Source organism: Aotus nancymaae, unplaced genomic scaffold (genome assembly GCF_030222135.1).
Source record: "Aotus nancymaae isolate 86718 unplaced genomic scaffold, 86718_ANA_hifiasm-v0.15.2.pri h1tg000036l, whole genome shotgun sequence".
In the NCBI taxonomy this organism is placed as follows: Eukaryota; Metazoa; Chordata; class Mammalia; order Primates; family Aotidae; genus Aotus; species Aotus nancymaae.
Window position 1 is genome coordinate 90,408,744 of NW_026988450.1, and position 25,972 is coordinate 90,434,715.

General features: G+C 56.2%; 1 protein-coding gene and 1 long non-coding RNA gene across 5 annotated transcripts in view; one reads left to right on the plus strand and one right to left on the minus strand.

Annotated features, from left to right (window-relative positions):
* Positions 1–25,972, minus strand: part of TSNARE1 (t-SNARE domain containing 1) — a 128,461-nt gene that overhangs the window by 56,875 nt on the left and 45,614 nt on the right. For all 3 annotated transcript variants that reach the window (XM_064384667.1, XM_064384665.1, XM_064384666.1), the window contains exons 2-4: positions 20,826–20,952; positions 10,591–10,740; positions 8,892–9,398 (exon numbers count right to left, since the gene is read on the minus strand). In XM_064384667.1, the coding sequence (XP_064240737.1) occupies positions 8,892–9,398; positions 10,591–10,740; positions 20,826–20,913 (745 nt within the window). In that variant the 5' untranslated portion in view covers positions 20,914–20,952. The remainder of the gene's footprint in view (positions 1–8,891; positions 9,399–10,590; positions 10,741–20,825; positions 20,953–25,972) is intronic.
* On the plus strand, positions 8,599–16,402 carry LOC135278063 (uncharacterized). 2 transcript variants are annotated; one of them, XR_010345646.1, is made up of 4 exons: positions 8,599–8,762; positions 11,691–11,814; positions 13,773–13,877; positions 16,299–16,402. It is a non-coding gene; the product is annotated as an uncharacterized LOC135278063 (long non-coding RNA). The 2 variants fall into 2 exon arrangements; XR_010345647.1 differs by lacking the exons at positions 13,773–13,877; positions 16,299–16,402 and adding an exon at positions 12,693–12,893.

Here is a 25,972-nt window from a genome sequence, read left to right on the forward strand (position 1 = left end):
TTCTACTGGATAGCAGCACTACTTTAACCATTCCGATCAAAAAGCAGAGATTCTCCGACGAGAGTAAAAGCAAGATTCTGGCCAGGCGTGGTGGCTCATGCCTGTAATCCCAACACTTTCCGAGGCTAAGATAGGAGGATCGCTTCAGCCTAGGAGTTCAAGATCAGCCTGGGCAACACAGTGAGATCCCCTTTCCACAAAAAAAACAAAAATTAACCAGCTGTGGTGGCGCACACCTGCAGTCTCAGCTACTTGAAACACTGAGGTGGGAAGACTGCTTGAACCTGGGAGATGAAGGCTGCAGTGAGCCATGATCATGCCACTAAACTTTAGCATGGACAACAGAGCGAGAGACCGTGTCTTAAAAAAAAGAACAGGCAAGATCGTGCCATACAGTATATGCGAGAAACCTACTTCACATACAAAATCAGATGAAATTATAAGTAAAAATTGGAAAAATATATCATGTAAACAGCAATCACAAGAAAGCTGGGATGGCTACACTAGTGTCAGAAAAGAACTCGGAACCACAAATACAATAGAGATAAACGAAGACCACTTTAAAAACAAGTGGTCAACTGAGGAAACAATTCTAAACGTGTGTGCACCTAACACCGCAGCTGGAAAACGCCTGAGGCAAAAACTGACAGAACTGGAAGGAAACACACGAAGCCACAATTCCAGGCAGCGCGGTCAGCAGAGCAAGTGGACAGGAGAGCAGAGAGGCCACAGAAACTCCACACCAGCATCAACCGGCCTGACCCACACGGCAGAGGAATGCATGTTCCTGTGAAATGCACATGGAACATCCACTGAGACAGACGGTATTTTAGGCCATAAAGCAAGTCTTCGCATACTTATAATCACCGAAATCATACAAAATACATTCTCTGAATAGAGCAGAAATAGAAATCAGAAACAGAAAGGTATCTGTGATGAACGTAATCATCTGAAGTCAAACAACACACTTCTGAACCATCATGAGTAAAAGAAGAAATCACAAGAGAAATTAGAACTGTCTTAGCTGAATTAAATAAAAACACAAGGTATTAAAATGTGTGCCAGTAAAGCAACGCATAGAGGGAAGTGTATACCAATGAATACTTAGAAAAAAAAGACCTCGGTCAATAATCTGACAAAAACATTAACCCAAAGTAAACAAATGAAAGAAATAATAAAAGTGAGCAGAAACCAATTCAACCAACATCACATCGACAGAGAAAATCAGTAATATCAAAATCTGCATCTTTCAAATGATTAATAAAATCAATAGATTTACATGAGAATAATACTGAGATGATAAAATTATTCAGACTAATCAAGAACAAAACACTCAATATAAATCAGCAACATTAGAAATAAAGGTGGCGATATCACCGTGGGTCCCACAGACAGTGAGAGGATATTAAGGGAATATTATGAGTAGCTTCATGCTAATTAATTTCACAACTTAGAGGATGAGGTCCTTGAAAAATACAAAACAATCAAAGCTCACCTGAGAAGAAACAGACAGCATGGATAGCACTGCAGCATTAAAGGAAGAGAATTTGTAGCTGAAAATCCCACAACAAAACTCCAAGCTCAGATAGCATCACTGGTGAACTCTACCACTCATCTGTAGGAAGAGCAATACCAATTCTACACGAACTACTTCAGAAGACAGAAGACGAGGAAATCTTCCCAGCTCACTGCAGGACAGTGCGGTATCAGCACGAGCAGAGACACAGAGATCCACAGAAACAAATCAGTATTCCACACGAACACGAAGTCAACTGATTTTACACAAAAGGACCAAAGTAATTCAATGGAGAAAACAGTCTTTTCAATCAGTGGTGCTACAACATTTGGGTATCTACTGAACCTCAACTCAAAGCTGACAAAACATAAATACTAACTCAACACGGATCATGGACCTACGTGGACAAGCTACAGTACAGGACTTCTAAAAATAACACAGGAAGAAAATTCTTTGCAATCTTGCTGTAGGGAAAGATTTATTCATCGATATACAAAAAGCAAAAACCACAAAAGAAAAATCTCCCATTGAACAGTAAAACTTTGGCCTTCAAATAAAACAGCTTAGAAAATTAGAAGACAAGCCACAATGTAAGAGAAAATATTCACAATACAGATACCTGACAAAGTCCTTGTATCCCAAATAAGTGAGCTCATAATATCGTAAGAACACCCAACATAAAATGAGCAATGAATGCAAACAGAAACTACTCAAAAGAAGATATACAAATAGCCATTAAGCACATGGCAAGAAACATGCAGATGAAAACTCTCACCACCAGCACCCCAGTGCCCACCACAGATGAAACTCTCACCACCAGCACCCCAGTGCCCACCACAGATGAAAACTCTCACCACCAGCACCCCAGTGCCCACCACAGATGAAAACTCTCACCACCAGCACCCCAGTGCCCACCACAGATGAAAACTCTCACCACCAGCACCCCAGTGCCCACCACAGATGAAACTCTCACCACCAGCACCCCAGTGCCCACCACAGATGAAAACTCTCACCACCAGCACCCCAGTGCCCACCACAGATGAAACTCTCACCACCAGCACCCCAGTGCCCACCACAGATGAAAACTCTCACCACCAGCACCTCAGTGCCCACCACAGATGAAACTCTCACCACCAGCACCCCAGTGCCCACCACAGATGAAAACTCTCACCACCAGCACCCCAGTGCCCACCACAGATGAAACTCTTACCACCAGCACCCCAGTGCCCACCACAGATGAAAACTCTCACCACCAGAATCCCACTGCACACCACAGATGAAAACTCTCACCACCAGCACCCCAGTGCCCACCACAGATGAAAACTCTCACCACCAGAATCCCACTGCACACCACAGATGAAAACTCTCACCATCAGCACCCCAGTGCCCACCACAGATGAAAACTCTCACCACCAGAATCCCACTGCACACCACAGATGAAAACTCTCACCACCAGCACCCCAGTGCCCACCACAGATGAAAACTCTCACCACCAGAATCCCACTGCACACCACAGATGAAAACTCTCACCATCAGCACCCCAGTGCCCACCACAGATGAAAACTCTCACCACCAGAATCCCACTGCACACCACAGATGAAAACTCTCACCACCAACACCCCAGTGCCCACCACAGATGAAAACGCTCACCACCAGAATCCCACTGCCCACCACAGATGAAAACTCTCACCACCAACACCCCAGTGCCCACCACAGATGAAAACGCTCACCACCAGCACCCCACTGCACACCACAGATGAAAACTCTGAGTAGCGTCATCCCACTGCACACCACCTGTCCTCAGCCACTGTGTGTTGCTCTAAAGGAATCCCTGAGGCTGGGAAAGTTACAAGAGAAAAGGATCTATGGGGCTCACAATTGTGAAGGCTGGACAAGTTCAAGATTGGGCACTGGGTGAGGGCCTCTGGCTACTTCCACTCCTGGTGGAGAGCGGAGGGAGCTGAGTGTGCAGAAGTCATGGCGAGAATGGAAGCAAGCGGCAGGGAGGTGCTGGGCTCCGTTCACCCACCAGCTCTGGTGAGAACTGGCCAGGAGAACTCACTTACCCATAACGTAGGAATTCACCTATTCATGAGGCATCTGCCCCTGCCCCCGTGATGCAAATACACCTCCCAGTAGGCCCCACCTCCAACACTGGATCCAATTTCAACAGGATGTTTGGATGGGACAAACATCCAAACCACAGCACCACCCAGATGGCTACACTGAAAATGGCAACCTCCAGGGCTGGCAAGGGCACCCAGCAAACGCAGCTCCCCCTGCTGCTGGGGGACTTAACACAGCACAGCAAGCTCAGCCCCTACTGCTGCTGGGGGACTTAACGCAGCACAGCAAGCTCAGCCCCCACTGCTGCTGGGGGACTTAACACAGCACAGCAAGCTCAGCCCCCCACTGCTGCTGGGGGACTTAACGCAGCACAGCAAGCTCAGCCCCCACTGCTGCTGGGGGACTTAACGCAGCACAGCAAGCTCAGCCCCCACTGCTGCTGGGGGACTTAACGCAGCACAGCAAGCTTTGCTCCCCCTTCTGCTGGGGGACTTAACGCAGCACAGCAAGCTCAGCTCCCCCTGCTGCTGGGGGACTTAATGCAGCACAGCAAAGGCAGCTCCCCCTGCTGCTGGGGGACTTAACGCAGCACAGCAAGCTCAGCTCCCCCTGCTGCTGGGGGACTTAACGCAGCACAGCAAGCTCAGCTCCCACTGCTGCTGGGGGACTTAACGCAGCACAGCAAGCTCAGCCCCCACTGCTGCAGGGAGATATAAGGCAGCACAGCAAGCTCAGCTCCCCCTTCTGCTGGGGGACTTAACGCAGCACAGCAAGCTCAGCTCCCCCTTCTGCTGGGGGACTTAACGCAGCACAGCAAGCTCAGCCCCCACTGCTGCTGGGGACTTAACGCAGCACAGCAAGCTTTGCTCCCCCTTCTGCTGGGGGACTTAACACAGCACAGCAAGCTCAGCTCCCCCTGCTGCTGGGGGACTTAACGCAGCACAGCAAGCTCTGCTCCCCCTTCTGCTGGGGGACTTAACACAGCACAGCAAGCTCAGCTCCCCCTTCTGCTGGGGGACTTAACGCAGCACAGCAAGCTCAGCTCCCCCTTCTGCCGGGGGACTTAACACAGCACAGCAAGCTCAGCTCCCCCTGCTGCTGGGGGACTTAACACAGCACAGCAAGCTCAGCTCCCCTTGCTGCTGGGGGACTTAACGCAGCACAGCAAGCTCAGCCCCCACTGCTGCTGGGGGACTTAACGCAGTACAGCAAGCTCAGCTCCCCCTGCTGCTGGGGAACTTAATAGAGCACAACAAGCTCAGTTCTCCCCTGCTTCTTGGGGGACTTAACACAGCACAGTTACCTTGGAAAACAGCTTGGGCATCTCTTTAAAAGCCACACCAGCCAGACAGCCAGCAATTCAACTTGTAGTTAAGAATCCCCCAACGACAAAATGGAAACATTTGTCCATACAGAGATCCTATGGAAATGCTCACAGCCCCCTTGCTCCTAACAGCCCAAAGCTGGAGGACACAAAAGCATCCACTGGTAAGTGGAAACAGACTGTGGCATGTCCAAAGGCATGCCCACCGCTTGGCAATAAAAAGGGGTGCCCTCCCCACTCACACGGCACACACTGGGCTGAGGAAGGCGGAGGAGTGCATGCTGCCTGGCTCCGTGATTGAGACTGAGACATCTGATCTATGAGGGCAAAGCAAGCTGGCGGGGGTGGGGGGTGATGAGGGCTGGGCCTGGGACTGGGCTGGGGCTGGGCTAGGGCTGGGCTGGGCTAGACTGGGCTGGGCTGGGCTGGACTGGGCTGGGCTGGGCTGGGCTGGGCTGGGCTGGGCTAGGCTAGGCTAGACTGGGCTGGGCTGGGCTGGGCTGGGCTAGGCTAGACTGGGCTGGGCTGGGCTGGGCTAGGCTGGGCTAGACTGGGCTGGGCTGGGCTGGGCTGGGCTGGGCTGGGCTGGGCTAGACTGGGCTAGACTGGGCTGGGCTGGGCTGGGCTAGACTGGGCTGGGCTGGGCTGGGTTGGGCTGGGCTGGGCTAGACTGGGAAGGGCTAGATTGGGCTGGGCTAGACTGGGCTGAGCTGGGCTGGGCTAAACTGGGAAGGGCTAGATTGGGCTGGACTGGACTGGGCTAGGCTAAGGTGGGCTGGGCTGGGTTGAGCTGAGCTGGGCTGGACTAGACAGGGCTGGGTTGGGCTTAGCTGGGCTGGGTTGGACTGGGCTGGGCTGGGGCTGGGGGTAGGGGCAGGGGTAGGGTTGGGGCTGGTCTGGGTCTTGGGGTAAGGGCAGGGGTGGGGCTGGGACTGGGCTGGGGGTAGGGGCAGGGGTAGGGTTGGGGCTGGGGCTGGGGGTAGGGGTAGGGATGGGGCTGGGACTGAGGCTGGGCTGGCTGCGGGTGGGGCTGGGGGTGAGGGTAGGGTTGGGGATGAGGCAGGGTCGGGTGAGGCTAGGGGTGGGGTTGGGGTAAGGCTGGGGGTGAGGCTAAGGGCTGGGGCTGGGGCTGGGCTGGGGGCTAACATCACTAGGTCATAGACTTTAAAAGGGTGAAATAACAAACTTTGACATCTGACTATTATCTCAATAAAGAAATAAAATAAAGCTGTGGCACTCACCAAAGGCCCCAGAACTGGGAAAGGCAAGGCTGGGCCGGTTTGTCCCTGGATCCCAAATGACCTCTCTAGCCCTTTGCCTCAGAGACCCCAGGGCTGCATGACCCAGCCCGCACACAGGCAGGGCCTGCAGGCTGCTCGGACCTCACACTCCACGGGTGACACCACGTGCCCAGAGGAGAAGCCACCACCCGGCGTGGGGCTGCTGTCAGAGAAGGGGCAGCACGTGCTGGCTTCTGCTGGCTTTTTAAGTTCTTAGTATACTTTAGAGACCCTATTTCAAAGTCAAAGACGAGGTAAGCAATTAAAGAAATGCCCCTCAAGACCAAACTCCAGAGCCCACCTGAGTCAGAGAAGAAGGTACTCACAAAACACTCTCTCTCCCCCAGGCCCCGCCCCGCCCCGCCCCACACCTCCTATGTGTCTGCACATGGCTCCACCCTCTCAGGTGCAGACTCCAACATGGAGGGGGTTTGAGTGGCACAGTGGGGACTGGCAGAGGACAAGGACACTGAGAGTGCCCTCAAGTACCCCCTCCGCAGCCTCCCTGCACCCGCCCCCCAGGCTTGGCCGGGCGGTCTTCTGTGGAGTAACAATCCAGGCCCACATCTCCTGCCAAGGCAAGGGCAAAGGGACTCCTGTTCACAGGAAATGAAGGCTCGTCCTTGAGATCATGGAGAGGAGTAAGACACTGGCAGAGGTGGGGAGGCCGCTCGGGGCTGTAGTAGGCAGTGGAGGGGAGGCCGCTCGGGGCTGCAGTAGGCAGAGGTGGGGAGGCCGCTCGGGGCTGCAGTAGGCAGAGGAGGGGAGGCCGCTCGGGGCTGCAGTAGGCAGAGGTGGGGAAGCCACTCGGGGCTGCAGTAGGCAGAGGAGGGGAGGCCGCTCGGGGCTCAGGGCACGTCCAGGGAGAGCCTTGGTGGGGTAGCGAGCTGGCCACCACAGTGGCCCTGGGGGCCGGAGCCCACCCTCCAACCCCAAGTAAAGTGTACTCCTGGGGCGCGTCTGGGACAGAAGGCTGGGACACAAGAGGTAGAAGAGGATATGAAGCCATCCCACCACCTTCCCTGGACCACCTTCTCCTCTTCCACACAGCGAGGTCACCCCATCAGTGTCACTGTCCAGCAGGCTGCACTGAGCCCTCCCGCGGCCCAGGCCTTTTGTGGAGGGCCACAGCTGTGCCTCTGACTTTGCCGCTTCCTACATCAGCCCATTAATTACCCAGTGCTCCGCACAGCCACCGGCTCACTCAGTGCCCCGGCCCTGATGGCACCAGGAAACCCCCAAACCCTGTGAGGAGAGCAGGAGGGCTTCTTTACGCAGAAGAGGCAAGCTACCCGCAGCCTGTAACAGCTGTGCTCTGTGCTACCCCAGACCCAGTCCGTGCTGGTGCCTACAACACGGTCTGACCTCAGGGGCGGGGGCGGGGGGTGGGGGAGGGAGGCGGCCGAGCCACTGCAGCAGCTGCCGGAGAGCGAGCACCTGTCCTCAAACAGAGCAAGAAGGAGGCCCTGGGGCCGGTGATCCCACTGACAGCCAGAGAGGGGCTCCCCCACAGCCCCCAATCGTGCCAAGAGGAAGGGCTGTCGCGCAAAGACCCCCTGAAGCTCAAACAGTCAAACTGGAACACGCTCCTGCAGCAAGGTCGGCTGGCTGGGTGCCGGGACTGCCACTGCCTGCAACCTCATCCTGGGGCCGAGCGGCAGACCACAGCCTGGTGCTCTAGGGGCCCATCCAGTCCCAGGGCACGACCTGTCCAGGCAGCTTCCACAGCAGGATGGAGACCTCATCACCCACAGCGGGAATCCAGCGCGGGAACCAGGCTGCCGCCCTCCTCTGCCGGCTCTGGCGCACAGCCCCATGCAGCAGTCCAGAGGCCTGAGTGCGCCCAGCACACCTGCCCAGCACCTGTCCTGCGCCACCACACCAGGAGCTCACACGCTGGGCCCGCACTGACCTCTGTGGACCTTCCTGACCCATCAAACACCAACAGAGCAGGGCTCTCCCTGGGAAAAGGGACTCTGCCAGAGCCTCGGCCTCGGGGTCTGCAGAAGGCCTGCTGCAGCTCCGAGCAGACGCTGCCCCCCGGGTCTCAACCTGCCCACCCTGACACCACGGGTGGCCTCTTCTGGGTGTTGAAAACAGTGACTGAGCAGCAGGTTTCAAACCACAGCACCGAACCTCAGGTCCGAAAACCAGTTTAGTAAGTCACAGCAGCTTTTTCTTTCATGAGTAGCGCAGGACTCAGCAGGAGGAGCAGCAGCACACGTGGCCGTGGTCAGCGTCGGCACGGCTAGAAACACCGGATTATCAGATTCTTGGCGTGCGTCCACCCCAGGCAGCAACAGCCCATGCCCTTCTCACTATGGCCGCGGTCCCGGGTCTGACTGGGTGACGGTGAGGGGGGATCTCCGTCCCTCCTATCTGACCGCTCCGTTCCACTCTGCTCTAGGAGGGGGTGAGCAAGAGGCCAAGTCAAGCACCAAGCAGGGAGACAAAATGAGACACAACTGACGCTCCCTGCGTACAGAATATATGTTGGCCGAATGCACAGACGGGCAGGTGGGTGGACGAGTAAAGAGTGCACGGGGCAGAGGATGAATGAACAAGAACATTCCAGGTGAGACTGGTGAAGGGGGGAAGCGGAGGGGGGAGGAGGAGGAGGAGGAGAGCAGGAGAGGAAGGCCCTGTGGAGGAAGAAGCAGGGCCACGCGGGCCCCACCTTCCTGCTGGACAGAGTGGCACTCACCTCTGCGCGGCTCCAGTCCGAAGCCCTCAGAGGCCAGGGCCTGGCAGGAGAAGGTCTTGGCCACCACCTGCTCCACGGGTGTGAGGGTCAGGGCCTGGGGCTTGCCGGAGCCCAGGCCGGGGCCGTGGGCCGCCTTCCGGAGGTCGCCCAGCTTGCGCCGCACCACGGCCCGCAGGTCCCGCCACTTGTGCTTCAGGTCCACCACGTCGCGGCGGCAGTAGCCCAGCGCGTTCACGGCCTGCAGGATGCGGCTCCACACACGGTACCTGCGGGTGGGCTCGGCCCGCAGCAGCCCCGTGCCGAACAGCAGCTGGTGGTGCTTGCTCACCTTGGACACCAGCACCTCGGTCTCCTGTGGGCAGAAGTTGGGCTTCCTCTTCTTGGCCCGGGTAGCGCCGGGCCCCACCATCCGGCCACGGGGCCCAGCTGCCAGGTCCTTCCTCGGGCCGGTGGTGGGTGATGAGGTGGGCTCCGGCATCTGGCTGCCTTCAGGGGCAACCCCAGGCCCTGGAAAGGCATCAAAAGGCGGATGTTTAAGGCCCTGGGCCCATGAGGCTCTGGCGGCCGCTCCCTAGGGCACCTGTCTTTGGTTTCTGCTTCAGGGCGGTCCTGGCCACCACCCCTCCCTGCTGGGTGTCCTGACACCTGGGCCCAAGATCCCCTAACCCTAACACTGCCTCACTGGGTGCCGTCAGCAAGCACGCAGCTTCTGGGTCACAGTGCCCCATCTCCAAGACAACACACCCCTAGCCCTGCCTGCCCCTGTAGCCACCATAGGGGTGCAGGAGCTAGGCAAGCCAGGCTGCAGCCTTGGGCCCTCTCCAGGGTCTCCTGCTGTCAGCCCTGGGCTGCGCTGCTCCTGGGGTCGGCCCTCAGCTGTGGACAGCCTTGCTGGCTGGTGTGCTAGAAGGCTCCTGCCTGCCCACAGCACGACTAAGAGCCCCCTGAGCGCCAGCCTCGGCTTCCCCTCCCCAACTTGGGCCGAGGCCGGTGGGGAGATGCGGTGGCCTGGTCAGCAGCCTCACCCCCCTGCCATCCTGTACCTCCACAGCCCTCCACCCCACGGGGGAACAGGGCCACGCTAGGAACAGTGGCAGGGTCTCTGCATCTTTGCTCACATGTGAGCGCTGTCACTAGCAGGACCAGCTTCCTGGAGGCAGAGACAGTGCCCGACACCACAGGCTCCCTGGTGCAGGTCTGAGCCCCATGGGAGGAGCGCTCAAGAAGCAGGCCTCTCCCCGGGGGCCTGGCATCCCAGAAGCACCCGGAGGGGGCCTCTCCACCAGGAGGCATGCCCACCAGGATACCCACAGAGGCCACTGCACCTGTTCCTCCCCAAACACACCAAGCACCCTGCCACCCCTCCCCAGCCTACTGTACAAGGACAGTTGAGCTTGGGGGTGAGGGGCCACATGGCAGGTCCAGAGCCCCCGGCAGGAGCGCCCCTGCTTGGTCCTGAGCCTACAGGGCTGGCTAGCTCTGGCCGCCACCCGGCTTCCAAACTGCGGCCTGTCTGGGCTGGCTGTACTCTCGGCCCTCCTCAGAGGAGGGCCTGATGGGGGACAAGGGATGCAGGTCCCCAGCCCCCAGCCCCAGACTCCTCCCTGCAGCTCCCGCCTGCTGACCCCACCCTCCTCAGCGCCTGCCTCTCTAAGCCACCTCCCCAGGACCCCCCAGACCCAGCATCTGAGCGAAGTACCTCGCTTCCTGGCCCTCAGGACAATGGGTATGCCCGCCGGCCCCAGATCACCTTCCCCGTTCTTCCCCGAACAGGGGTTCTGCAGCTTGCTCTCTGGCGACGGGCAGGGGAAATGACGGATTCCATACTCGGTCCAACATCTAGCGCACTCTACAGACAGCAAGGGACAGTCACGATTACTCAGCTCAGGGCACTCCTGGCAGCGCCAAGCCCCCCAACACACACAGCAGGCACCCAGGACCTGAGACGCTCCACTCAGGGCTCCTCCTCCAGGAAGCCCTCCCTGCCTGCTGCATCCTCTGCTAAATGCCAGCAAGGAGTTTAGAACTTTAGGTGTTCCAGATTTTTCTCTGAGCCAGTTCTGAAAGATGACTGCCAACTAGAATACAACTCCTAGGCCAGGGCCTGCAGGGGCATCTATTCCCAGTCAGCCACAAAGTACAAAATGGTAAGTGCGGCTCCAGCATCGGTAAGGCGATTCACAACTGCCGCACCCTCCACACTTGCAATCATTCTACTGCATTTTATACAAGTGCCATTCCAGCAGGGCGCAGTGGCTCAGGCCTGTAATGCCAGCACTTTGGGAGACCGAGGCAGGTGAATCATGAGGTCAGGAGTTCAAGACCAGCCTGGCCAAGATGGTGAAACTGTCTCTACTAAAAATTAGAAAAATTAGCCAGGCGCCGTGACGGCCGCCTATAGTCTGAGCTACTTGGGAGGCTGAGGCAGAAAACTGCTTGAACCCAGGAGGCAGAGGTTGCAGTGAGCCGAGATCAGGCCACTGCACTTCGGCCTGAGTGACAGAGCAAGACTGTCTCAAAAAAACAAAAAAACAAACAAAAAAAAAAACTGCCGTTCTGTAGCGTACCGGAGATGAAAAGCAAAGCCACACTGCTTGTCCCCACCCAGCTGTGCGGAGGCAGACACGCGAGCTCCACCCCGCCCGGCTCCCAGTCCCCACACGGGTTTGGGCCCCACACAGAACACATCATAATTTTCTCTCATATTATTTCTATTAGTTCACAAAACATTTCTGGACTCATTTCACTGAAATTCATTGATCCTCAGATGCGCCTTATAAAAGCATCTTCTCATCTCAGGAACCAAGATGTGCCTTTCCATCCACGGCACCCCAGAGTCAAAGACACAGTAAGCACCAGGCTGACACCTCCAAAGCTGGACCCCACATGCCTGCCTACAACCTGTTCTCCCGAGACTGTCCTGGTAGGTCACAGGGCACTGCTGGCTTGAAAACGCTCTCCCACCACGCCCGCAGCCTCCAGGCTGGGAAGTCCTCTCCCACCACGCCCGCAGCCTCCAGGCCTGGAAGTCCTCTCCCACCACGCCTGCAGCCTCCAGGCCTGGAAGTCCTCTCCCCCCACACCCTCAGCCTCCAGGCCTGGAAGTCCTCTCCCCCTACACCCTCAGCCTCCAGGCCTGGAAGTCCTTTCCCACCACGCCCTCAGCCTCCAGGCCTGGAAGTCCTCTCCCCCCACACCCACAGCCTCCAGGCCTGGAAGTCCTCTCCCACCACGCCCTCAGCCTCCAGGGCCAGGTTGGCACAGTGGGCCCCAGGGTGGCATCCCAGAGCCAAGTGCCTGAGGCAGCAGCTCTTGTAAAGGCCCTTCGTGCAACCCTAGAGAAGTGACCCTAGGGGCCGCCCTGGTCAGCTCCCACTCCGTGTCCCTCTAGGGGGCCCTGCAGCCCAGCGTGACAGGGAGGGAAGGACTGCTCCAAAGGCTCTCACGGAAGCCCCAGAGGTGGGAGATGTCCCAAAGGCCTCTGGTCCATCCTTCTGCCCCCAGACAGTGTTGCCCGAACCACACAGGCAGAGAAAGGCCTGTGGCCACACAGACTCGGGGAAGTGTCTCCAGTGTCCAGCTCACTGTCCTCGACTGTGGCTCACTCACCCTCCAGCTCTGGGCCTGGTGGGGGAAGGGAGAAGCCTGCAGAAGGAAGGGAAGGCAGCTGCCCGGCTCATTTCAGGGTGGAGGTTTCTGCAGGGCAGAGAACTGCAGCCCAAATCAGATCAGAGTCAGAAGACAACTCTCTGCGGGGGGCCACCTGGTTCTCCCCAGAACTAAGGCACATCTTGGTTCCAGAGATGTGAAAACTCTCAGGGAACAGCTGCAGCCTGGAGACAGACACTGCCCTGGGTAAACCAGGCACCCGACAGAGGCCCTGGCCAGGCCCGGAGGGGCTGCTACTCACAGACGTCTCTCAGTGTTTGATGACCTGAGCCTCCAGCATGGGCCCCTCTCCCAAGAGGGCAGGGCCTGTCCCTCCAGCTCCCAGCAGGCCCCTCTCCCCAGGCACCCGCACCACACTCTCTCTGCAGAGACACGATCTCCAGGCCAGAAACCCTGGACAATGGCCTGTGAGAGGATCCAGGGGATCCACTTGGTGACTGGGCTCAGCCTCTGCCCAGAAATGGGGTCCCACAGGCCCCTCCCCAGGCCCCCAGAGAGACCACAGACTCCGCTGTCACTCAAGAATACGCCATCGCCGCACCACGTTGCATCCACTCAGCCCACCCAGGTCCTGCCCACTGCACCCACGTTATTCCATGCTGTTCGCCACGGCCCTCAAGGGGCCAGTACCCTCCGCCCACCTGAGCCACCTGAACCTAGAACCTGGCAGGGACAGGCCTGGGACATGCACTGTTTGCTTTTGAATAGAGTAATACACACAAATTACAGAAAACATGTAAATGCTGACAGTTATAAATAAAAAAATAAAGAGCACAACATGCAGAGATAATCATTATTAGCACTGGGGGTGGCAGGGTGTCTCACACAGTCAAACGCTGCGTGTGGCCTCCCCTCTGCCATGTACCACGTTCACCATGAGGAGCAGCATGCACGCAGGTCACTCGGGGTCCTGACAGCGTGATTTCCACACCCACATCGCATTCCTTCACAGCTGTGAGCTGCGCCGTTTCCCTGTAGCCAGGCACTTACAGTATGTCTGTGTCAGCACACGCACAAATCATACACGGTGAACACCTCCACGTGTGTCTCTGACTATCTCCTAAGCCAGCGTCCAGGAAGAAGTGTGGCTGGGCTAAGAGAGGGAACGCTCCCGGGTGCCCGGAAGCTGGCTGCTCCTGGCGCCCCACGCCCACCCTCCCGTGGACCCTGCTCCCGCCCAGGCTGGGTCTAGACACTTTCTTTCCCTCCCAGGTCACTGTGCGGCTGACCCCTGCTGGTGCGCCGATGAGACGTCCACACCTCCCAGCTGTGCACGGAGCTGGCCCATCTGCATGGAGTGTGGGAGCTTTCTTCCATGTATGTGAGTGCTTTGTGAGTTGACACTCGCTAGTTGGCTTTTTGCTGCTGTTGTCCAGAGGAAGTTACGATGACGCGAGGGCCCGAACGTGCTGCACAATCAGGGTGGTGGGACCTCAGCACGCAGCAGGGACTGGGCAAATGCAGCTGACGCTACACCTACGGGGACTTCATCCGGGCCTCACCGTCCCCCGGAAGGCCTTGCCCAGCTTTGAGGGTCCTGGAAGGCCCCACCCACACGGAGGGCCAGGAGCTAATGGGAGCAAAGGAGTGGCCGAGCCCGGTTCACACCCGCGCCGAGAAGCAGCTGCAGCCCTGACAATTTTCAACAAACCCAGACAACACTGGTGCTTTCTGACAGACGTAGAATCAGGTTTCAAATCACTTCAAAAAGACAACAGGCAAGAAAAGCACGTTTGCAAATGATGGCGTAAACTTCTAAGTAATTCCTAAACAGAAATCATAATGGAAAGTTACTGATATTGAGAACTGAACAAAAATTTAAAATACTATATATTTCAAAATATCTGATATTCAACTAAAAAAGTTTCTTGGGAAATTTTTAATTTTAAATGCTTTTATTAAAAATTAATAAAATTGAATATTAAACATGAATATGGTAAACATTCAGTCTGGGAGTCAGAAAATCAAACAGCATCAACTCAAAGAAAGGAGGAAATGATGAAACTATGAACAGAAATCAATCACAATTTAAAACCAGCAGCACAGAAGGGGTCCAGAAAGCCAGCAGCCGCATCTCTGTAGAGACCTGCACAACTGCCGGTCTCTGTCAATACTACTATAAAAGAAAACAGAGAAGGCACAAATACAGAGTATCAGGAATGAGAAACGGGACATGGTTCAGACGCCGTTGCCATGAGAGAAGCAGCAGCCCCCACGGGCCCCCGGCAGCCCTGCCCGTGCTTCACGGGTGTTGAGGCATCCATCCATCTGTATGACCTGACCCTGACATTGCAAAGCTCATGAGCAGCAGGGCGGGCAGGGCTGAGACCAAGACAGGCAGGATGGGTGGACAGGGCCGGGACCAGGGCAGGTAGGGTGGACAGGGCCGGGACCAGGGCAGGCAGGGTGGACAGGGTCTGGACCAGGGCAGGTAGTGTGGACAGGGCCAGGACCAGGGCAGGTAGGGTGGACAGGGCCAGGACCAGGGCAGGTAGGGTGGACAGGGTCTGGACCAGGGCAGGCAGGGTGGACAGGGTCTGGACCAGGGCAGGTAGGGTGGACAGGGTCTGGACCAGGGCAGGTAGGGTGGACAGAGCCAGGACCAACCCGGGACCAGAGCAGGCAGGGTGGACAAGGCCAGGACCAGGGCAGGTAGGGTGGACAGGGTCTGGACCAGGGCAGGTAGGGTGGACAGAGCCAGGACCAACCTGAGACCAGAGCAGGCAGGGTGGACAGGGCCAGGACCAGGCAGGCAGGTTTCTGCATCTGCATCTTCACCATCACATGAGAGTGCCCCAGTGTCACAATTGATAGTGAAAGGCTACTGTATACAATTTCATTTCAGTAAGTTGAACATTTAGATAAAACAGTCAAATTTCCAGAAAAATACAACTTAACAAAACTGACCCAAGAAGAAACAGAAAGCTTGAATAACGTTTTACGACTAGAGGAATTAATTGGTAGTCAGAAAATCTTTCCACATAGGAAAACACTAGAGATGCAGTTTTACAGCAAAATCCAGAAACATTTGAGAAATACATAATCCAGTTCTTCCTCTAACTCACCACGAATGAACCACCATCTCCACTCAACACTGCAGGAGGGGTTCCAGCCAGGAAGAGAAACAACAGGTGAGAGCATTGGAAAATGGGCAAAAACCCTGTCATTACGCACAGACACCACCAGCTACAGAGAAAGCTCAAAAGATTCCACAGATAAATCATTACAATTAATTAAAAGGGTTTAGCAACACATACCAGTACACAAAAATCATTACACCATACAGGAAAAGCCTGGTTTCTTCAACAAATACACTTGTAGGGAAATAAAAAGAGACAGAGGGAACCCAGAAACAGAGACACACTCAAGGAGGAGCACGGGTCAGCCTCGGGAGGAGCACGGGTCAGTCTCGGGAGGAGCACGGGTCAGCCTCGGGAGGAGCATGGGTCAGGCACAGGAGGAGCACGGGTCAGCCTCGGGAGGAGCACGGGTCAGCCTCGGGAGGAGCACGGGTCAGGCACGGGAGGAGCACGGGCCAAGAGCAGCACGGGGTCTCTCCAAGGAAGAGCGCTGCTCAACCGCAGCAAGGGGTCTCAGGAGGCTCCATGTTAAACAGCATCTCTGAAATAGATACTCCCAGAGGCCGGCAGCCACTTCACTGCAGAGCAGGTACAGCGAACAAAACGAGCTGTCACCGTGGAAATCTGGTCATGCATAAAAGGAGCCCTTCTGTTTCAGAGACACGCTGAAATATCACCAGATGAGATGATCTGCTACCTGGGATTTACTCCAGAATGACACGGCGGGGCGTGGGCACACGTGCAGCCAGACGGGCCACGAGTGGCTGGGGAGGAACCAAGGGACACCAGGGGCTGCGACGTGACTGTGCCTACTTGGGTGTGTTTAAAAGTTTCCGTATTTAGAAAATTAAAATATAAAACACTCAAAAATTAAATAAAATGTCTGGACTTTCTATTATTATTATACTGTAAGTTCTTGGGTACATGTGCAGAACATGCAGGTTTGTTACATAGGTACACATGTGCCACGATGGTGTGCTGCCTCCGTCACCCCGTCATCTACATTAGGTATTTCTCCTAATGTTATCCCTCCCCTAGCCTCCCACTCCCCTGCTATCCCTCCCCTAGCCCCTCACCCCCCTGCTATCCCTCCTCTAGCCCCCCCACCCCCCAACAGACCCTGGTGTGTGATGTGCCCCTCCCTGTGTCCATGTGTTCTCATTGTTCAACACCCACTTATGAGTGAGAACATGTGGTGTTTGGTTTTCTGTTCTTGTGTCAGTTTGCTGAGAATGGTGGCTTCTAGCTTCACCCATGTCCCCCATAAAAAAAGACATGAACTCATCGTTTTTATGGCTGCATAGTATTCCATGGTGCATACGTGCCACATTTTCTTCATTAGGTATTTCTCCTAATGCTATGCCACCTATAGCCCCCCATCCCCCCCACAGGCCCCAGTGTGTGATGTTCCCCTCCCTGTATCCATGTGCTCTCATTGTTCAACTCTTACTTATGAGTGAGAGCATGTGGTGTTTGGGTTTCTGTTCTTGTGTTAGTTCACTAGAATGATTTCCAGCTTCATCCATGTTCCTGCAAAGGACATGATCCCATCCTTTTTTATGGCTGTACAGTATTCCATGGTGTATATGTGCCACATTTTCTTTATCCAGTCTATCATTGATGGGCATTTGTGTTGGTTCCAAGTCTTTGCTATTGTGAACAGTACCACAATAAACAGACGTGCACATGTGTCTTTATAACAGAATGATTTATAACCCTTTGGACATATACCCAGGAATGGGATTGCTGGGTCAAATGGTATTTCTAGTTCTAGATCCTTGAGGACTCGCCACACTGTCTTCCACAATGGCTGAACTAAAAAAGCCAATTGTGTGCACACACCAGTAAGAAGCACTTGGAAAATGTCATATTCAGAATGGTACCACTTACAACAGCAGGGAAACAAAGTTTTCACTTTGTTGAAATGAATTTAAGAAAAGATATGTAAAATCTTTACAGAGAAAGTTATAAGACTTCATTGAAAGACGTTAAAGAAAACTTCACAAATATACAGACATGGGTGCTTGTTCACGGACTGGAAGGCTCAGAACGATAAAGAAGTCACTTCTCCCACGCGGACACAGGGGACGCTAGGCAACCCCAAACTCCAGGGTGCGACAGGTCATCCTAACCCTTATGCTCAACATCAAACGGTCAAACACACCCAAGGCACTTCTGTAGGAAAAAAGAGGGCAATTCGTTCTAAAAAATACTGAGAAATATAGTAAAGCTTTAGAAATTCAGGTGGATTTTGGCACAGGAATAGCAAACTTGACCAGAGAACCCAAATGGAAACTTTAACGATCACAGAGCTGTCACTGCAGGTCTGCAGAAGAAAGGCAGATTAAACAGTTCACACGTGTTCTTCACACAGAGAAAAACAACTTTAGAGCTTCCCCTCCACCCTCATCCCACCTCACACCATAAACAAAAATCAAAGGTCAATTAAACATAAAAAACAAATTGTTCAATCTTTAGAGAGAAGAGAAAGATGACAGCATTACCATCTTGTGATAGAAAGTGCGAGCCCTGAGGGAGTGATGGATAAACTCAAGGCCATCCCGGCTTGGAACTTCTGCTTCGCAGCACACATCCCAGGGGGAAGCTGGCCCGGCCTGGATCGGGCTGTTTAAACCCACCTGACAAGGCTTTCCTCTCCAGAATACAGGAGGGAACTCCGCAAACCCACAAGCACAAGACAAACCCGAGGGAAAAACAGACAAAAAGTGCTCACTGGCAGGAAGACCCAAATGCCCAACAAACACAAAAAGGTGATCCATCCCATTCACTATCAGAGAAACATTCGTTCTGACCAGAGGACAAGCCACACCCACCGGTTTGGCAAGACGTCGCTGTCCAACACCCCTGGGTGCTGACAAGCATGTGGGACAAGGAGGGCTCTGACGGGGCCTGCATCGACTCGGCTGCAGGCGGCCCAGCCCAGGAACGCCACCCCATGGCCTGCGGAGGCCCTGGCATGGGCACAGGCTGTGAGAGACAACACGGGAGCCAGCCTCAGTGTCCCTGAGACACGGAACAGGCGCAGATGCCGCGGGGTGCTCACAGAACCACTGACGTGATGCAGCGTGGGAATCAAAGGAGCCACAGCCGGGCACAATGGGGAGGCGCTCATAACACGGCGCGGAAAAGCAGCACACCGCAGAGAAACACACATCGTCCGAGCCCAGGGAAGTGAAACCTGCACAGCTCAGCAGCACGCAGCTCACAGGGACATTCAGATGCACAAGAAAACAACCAAGAAACAGCAAATGCGACAGTTCAGGGCAAGGAGGAAAGAGGCGGCGGGAGGAGCAGGGCCCTGGGGGTCAGGCTCACCATCTCAAAACCGTGAGATCCGAACCTGTATCTGCACCCCACGCACACGTGTGCACGCGCACACACACATACGCACATGCACACACACGCACACGCAAACACGCACAAGCGCACACACGCGCGCGCACGTGCACACAAACACGCACACGCGAACACACACATACACGAATGCACACACACGAACACGCGCACGCGCACATGCAAACACGCACGCACACACACGCGAACACGCGCACGCACACACACTCATGCATACGTGTGCACACACACACACACACAGTCTCGTGCCCGCCTAGCGTGCCTCGGAACACATTTTTAAGCAGCTGACATGGTGCCCTGCCAAAGACCACGCAGGCTCCCTTGGTCCATGGAAGGAAACTCCATCCACACCGGCCCATCTCCCAGGACCCTCTCATTCATCCCAGGCCTGCCTCCTCTATTCTCCACTAAGCACACCCTCCCCGAGGGCCCTCCCTCACCTCCTTAGTTCACAGAGCCCACCACTCTGGGCCAGCAGTCCAAGACCCTGGGTCATTTCCTCCCTAACACACAAGAAAGAGGATCTCAGAACCATCCCAGTCAGAACACGGACGCCCTAAGAGCACGGGACTCACTTGTCTCTCTGCCTCCCGCCCGACCCCTAGAATACCTCCTGGCACACAGCAGACAGTGGATCAATGGTCCAGGCAGGAGGAAGGAGAAAAGGGAGGCAGAGGCGGGAGGAGACCAGGCCAGGGTGGCACTCGCAGGGTGCAGGAAGGATGGGGGCATCCTGGAGGACCTGGCCTGCGAGGCACTAAGTGTTGATGGCAAGATGAGGAGAGGGCACTTGGTGATGTCACCAATGGCCATCTGCACCCATGTCCCCCTGGCTGCCATCCTATCCCAGCAGGGCTGAGGCAGGCACCAGCAGCCCTCCTGAGCACACGTTGCTCCCTCTCTGCAGGGCTGGTGGGGAGACAAACCCAGGGCCCTGGGGGCCGCCAAGGAGCCAGTGAGGGCCCCTCACCCAGCCTCATTCCCTAAACAGGCTGCCCTGGGGACCAGCCCCAGCCAAGAGCCAAGCAGAGCTGCGAGGGAGGACACTCACAGCCCAGCAGAGAAGCGCCCCAGGTGGAGGAAGACCCTGCTGCACAGCTGGCTGAGCCCGAGGCCCGGCCCTGGGTGGAGAGACGTAAGCAAAGGGCCCGAGCTCCGATGCGGTCCTCTGCCCGCACCCAGACAGCCCTCACGGCGGCCGCCCTGACCCAGGTATCAACTCATGGGCCTGCCCTCTTGAAGGGCCAGATCTGCGGGCCACGCTGATGGCAGAGGGGAGAGCGGGGGCAACCGTGGCATTCAGGTGTCATGAGGACCAAAGTGGGGCCAGCCTGCAGGGTCACAGTGGACGAGGTGAAGGGGAAGAATAGGGACTCGGTGCTCTGAAATACCTAGAAATAGACACCAGCTCTGCCCTGCACCAGCTACACAGCCCTGGGGTGACATTAGCAGTCCTGGGGCCTCAGTTTCCCCCTCTGCACAGAATGCCTGTCCCACACCACCATTAGGAAGGTCAGATGAGTCCTCCCTCCCCTCGGCCATTCTCCATCCACCAGCAGCCCGGTGCTCTGGGCACCAGCTCCATGCGAGGCATGAACTGGGATACCCAGGTCTGCCTGCAGGCAGGGCACAAGCTCCTCCTGCTCCTTTCCAGGGGCCTGAATCGCCTGAGCCCTGCAATCACTCCCCATCTTAGGACAAAGGCAACTTTTCTCAAAAGAACAGAACTGGTTACAGCTATCAGCATGACACAGTGAGGACCCTACCCACTGCCATCCCCCCCACTCCCACTGCCAGCTACCATCATTACCTAGGGGCTGATAGCCTTGTCTTGAGGGTCCCCCGAAAGGGCCACGGCTCCCCAGGCCACCTCCGCCGGTGATGGATCCGTATGACATCTTCTTACAGACGCCAGGGCCAGCAGCCTCCGCACTGAGCTGGAGGAAACAGGAAAAGCAGGGAGAGAAGGAGAAGAGACAGGGATTAAAGCTCCAATTCCAGGCACACAGCGGGCTCCCGCCCTCCCCAGCCACAGGAGCCTGGCTCCGCTGCACGCACTCCCTAGGCTTCTCACCAGCCCCCTAACAGCAGCCCCTACAGGGCCCCTTCAAGGTGACCTCTTGGTCCACTGGTCCCTATAGGAACACAGAAACACAACCTGAAGGAGGCGTGCCCCAGCCCTTCCCAACAGGGACCCCCAGCAAGGTCAGCCCTCTGGCGGGCTCTTAAAAACCAACCACCCCCCTGCCAGCCTCCCAGCTGGCTTCTGGGAGCACTGGGCCCCCACTGTGCCCCGAAACGCAGGCAGGATGGCATCCACTGCATGTGAGCCAGGCCCGGGCTGGGCTGAGAACATGGTGCTCACGCAGCCTGCCAGCATCTCCAGCTCCGTCATCCTGAGCAGCCGCACCCCATGGTAATGGGGCTGGGTCAGGCCCAGGTGGCTCTGCCTTGGCGGAATCCAACCTGCGCAGCTGGGCACAAGCCATGGGGCCTCTCTGGGCCTCAGTTTCTTCATCTGTGAAGCAGGGGGAAGAAGAGGACCCGCGTCTTAGGTGGCTATGAGAGGTGACTGGACAGACATTAAGGCTGGTGAACAGCAAGCGCCCAACACATAAGTCACGGCACTGGTGCCATCCTAGGCATGGCACTGGCTATCCCTGGCCTGGGGAGCTGGGCATCCTGCCCAAACCTCTCTTCCGCGGGCTGCAGCTCCAGGGACTCAGAGCAAGTGACCAGAGGACAGACGGGAGCGCTTCTGCTCAGACACTGCCAGTGTGTCCTCCCTGTGTGCAGGGTCCCTGTGTGACGGCTTCTGACTGGCCTATACCCTAATGCTGTCACTACAGAGCCCGCCAGCCAGGCCACACTCAGTTCTAAACACTGTGGGTGGCAAGGACTCCACCCACACAAACACCTGAAGCGGGAAGGCAGGTTTAAGAGCAAAGTAAGCCCCACTGAGTGCAGCCCAAGTCCCTGGGGCTGGGGGAGGCATGTGGCCCCACGTTCCCTCCAGGCAAGAAGCCCGCCTGTCCCATCCAGCCCCCCAGAGCAGGGCAGCACCAGCACCCATCGACCCAGTGGGCCCCAATGCCCTGCTCAGAACAGTCCGGGACCCAAACAGCTCTGACTGCTGCGGACTGCACCTGCCAACATCCCCGCACTAGAAACTCAAACGGAGCCTTCTGAAAACAGTAAGAATTCGTTTTGAAATAACCAAGCCATTCCTGGGAACACAGATGACATTTTTGTCAACGACGACCACATTTGCCAAAATAAAACCCCTCCGAGGGACGCGACGCTGCCCTACAGTCTCGGCACCCTCCGGGCAGGTCTGGCAGGACAGCCGGGCTCACACCTGCTGCTGGCGCAGGCCGAGCTCTGCTCAGAGCGCAGGAAGACGTCCAGCCCCATGCAGGGAGGCAGCGGCAGAGGGTCCTCAGCCCCTCTCTCCACGGGTCTCAGGCCTCACATCCCAGGCACCTGCCCAGTCACCACAGGCCTCCCTCCCCTCTCTCCACACTGCCTGGAACAGGGAGGGGGGCAGGAGATTGGGTCTCAGTGGAAGACAGGAGGTGGGAGATGTCTGCTGGCCTGGGGGAGAGCAGGCTCTGAGGGGGGGTGGGATTGCAGGACCCCCGAGTGAGAGGCAGGGCTCAACTCCACAAGCAGAGAGCTCCACGCACGTGCTGGGGCCTCATCGGGGAAAAGCTCAGATGTGGAAGACAACCCAAGACACGTGGGGAAACACAGCACGGAGGAAACAGACACGAGCCAGAGAGGGGCCTTCAACACGTAACAGCACAGCAGCTAGCGCTTCCTTCACGCTTGGCACGTGCCAACCCACGAAGGCGCTTTACTCTGCGCACAGCTCATCCCCACAAGCCTCTAAGCTGGGGCCATGATGATCTTTACCTCGAAGCTGAGGAAACTGAGGCACGGAGAGGTGAGGTCACTTGCCCAAGGCCACCCAGCTGGTAAGTGGTGGAGAAGGTTTCAGATCCAGGCATCTGGTTCCTGCACCCGTGTTCTCTTTACTGCCCTCAAAGGAATGAGCCCAGATAACAAAGGCTGCATTAACAGCCCCAGGACAGGAACAGGATGCCAAGAAAGGAGCTTTCAGAGAACACAGAGGAGCAACAAGAAGCCAACATGGGGAGCAGCAGCAAAGGGCTCCAGAGAAGGGGCAGGCTGAGCGGGGGTCTCCAGAAACCAGAGCACGATGACATGCGGGGGTGCGGGCGGGCAGAGGAAGTGACCAGCCCTGTGCAGGCGCCTCTCCATCCGAGTGAGGGAATTCCAGAAAGGGTAGGAAAACCAGGGGAAGAGAATCAGCAGGAACAGCATTCACACCGATCCCAGGCCGGAGCTCATTCAAACTGGGTAGGGCTCCTCACGCCCCATGAGACCTCAGGGCACCTGGACAGGCAACCAAGTCCCACATCCAGCATCAGAACCCGTGGTGACCAGGAGATCTCCACAGCTCCAGTGCTGGGAGGAGAACCGGTGTGAGGACCAAGGAGGCCATTGCTGACCCCTGGGGCCCCCAGACCGCCCCTCCATGCATGCTTTCTCGGGGGAAGTACTCAAGGGTGAGCTCTGCCAAAAACCAGGAACCATCTGAGGAGGGAGGAAGGCCTGGACTGCCTGCAACCAGAGGAGGCTGAAGGGCACCCAGGGCAAAAGCTGTGTCCAGGCAAGGAGGGCAACCTGCTAACAAGGCCCTGACAGAACGTTCTAGAGAGACTTCTTCAAGAAGAGGAAGGCTGAACCACTAATGTGAAGGAAGGTGAGACTGAGAGAGCTAGGAGAGCTTCAGGCTAGGCTCCTGAGAAGTACAAAAACATCAGGCAAACAAAGGCACTCACAAATGCCAGGGAAAACAAAAGGCTGGGCAGGGACGGAAAACCATCCTGGTTTCCAATGACTAGGCTGAGCCCAGCAGCACACCTGGCTCTAATTAGGAAAGCCCTACTCTCCGTGAGAGTGTGACATCACTGTAGCTACACTAAGAGGGGGGAAGCAGGAAGTGTGTGCATGTGTGTGCACATACATGTGTGGGCATGTGTGTGCATGCATATGTGTACATGTGTGCGCGAGTGCATAAATACATGTGTGCATGAGTGCATAAATATGTGTGTGCATGTGTGTGTGCATACGTGTGGGCATGTGTGCACGTGTGTACATGTGTGCATGAGTGCATAATGTGTGTGCGTGCACATGCATCCACATGTGTGTGCATGCATGTGTGTGCATACGTGTGGGCATGTGTACGTGCATGTGTGCACGTGCACGTGTGTGCGTGCGCGTGTGTGAGTGCATACATACGTGTATACGTGTGTGCATGTTTGTGCACATGCATGCATGTTTGTACGTGTGTGTGTACATTTGTGCATGTGTGCACCTCTGGGTGTGTGTGCATGAATGTGTGTACATATGTGGGGGGTAAGTGTGTGCCTGCGTGGGTGTATGTGCTTGTGTACCTGTGAGAGAGCAGGTACTTGTGTGTGCAGAGAGACTTGAATCCTCACCTTGCAAGTCAAAAAATAATTCCTAAACGTTTAAAAAATCCAGAAGCAATACAGGCCTATTATTTAAAGAAGAGATATATATCAAAAGAATCTACTAGAAGATGCAGACACTGTTGACTCTGGGGAGGGGGATGGAGGGTGGCTGGGGATGACTGTTTTTCTTAATTAACTTTGCACAACTCATTTAACTCACTTATTCTCTAAACTACATGCACGTATAATTTTAAAGTATTAAAGCTGCATTTGTAAAACTGCAATGAAACAGCGTCTAGAAAGACGTGCCTGGAAACCAAGAGGAGGGCTGCCAGGGGGGTGTGCCTTCAGCAGACGAGAGCCAGGTGGGCACCCAGGGCTCCCCTCAAATCCCGGGGCGGTGGCCCCAGAGCACCTACCTTTGTCCCACGTGGCCCAGGGAGGTACAGCTGATGCCGGACACGGCCCAGTTCTACAGACACACCCCTCATGCCCCAGTGCCACCGTGCCAGCAGGCAGGCCTGTTCTGGCCACAGGACAGGAACTTCCACGGAGGAGCCAGCACTAACTGTCCCAGGCGAGGGCTCCTGCAGAGGCTTTCAGAGAACTTGGGAGGGGCGCTGGAACCCCAGGTCGGGGGTCCACCAGTCCCAGGGAAGCGGCTCAAGGGACCCTGAGCACAAGGCACTACTTGCCATCCCCTAAAATGACAGTGAGGCACTGAGGAGGTCAGCCAGGCCTGACGAGACTTCTGTTTGGGGGGGCTCCCTCTGCTTCAGGATGGAGGGCAGGCTGCTGGGGGCACATGAGGGGCTGGCAGGGCAGTGAGCAGGCAGCGGCAGGAGCCAGGACCTCAGGAGGGAGGGAGGGAGGGTCTGGCACGGAACCCAGACAGAGTCAAGGACAAGTCCCAAGTTCTGGCCCAGAAGGCAAGCAGTGCTCTGACTTCCTCGTACCAGAAAGTGAGGGGAGCCGTGTGCAGGGATGAGCCCAGAGGGCCTCCCACAGGCAGGCAGACACCCAAAGCCCTGGAGGTAGGGCTGGACACATAAGGAGAGTCCACTGTGCAGAAACAGTCGTAAGGATGAGACCACCCAGGGAGAGGAGCCACCATGCAGAGAGAAGAGGGCCCCGCAGACAACACAGATGTGGGGGCAAGCTGGGGTGATGTTAGCCAGAGGCCACGGAAGCCACTGCAGGGGGCGGTGGGGTCTCAGGGTTTCAGGACAGGGAGCACAGGAAGCTTGACGAGGGCCCAGGAGAGGCAGGAGCACTCACGGGAGGAGGGAAGGGATTCAAGTCTGAAAGAGCTCAGCCAAAACAGCTGGGGCCCCTGGGAGGACAGAAAGGCTGCCCAACTCCCCTCTGCTCTGGCCGGGCACGCGGAGGAGAGTGAAGACTCATGAGCGGCCCCACCACCGCCAAAGAGACCACCTAAGCGGACTCGCAATCT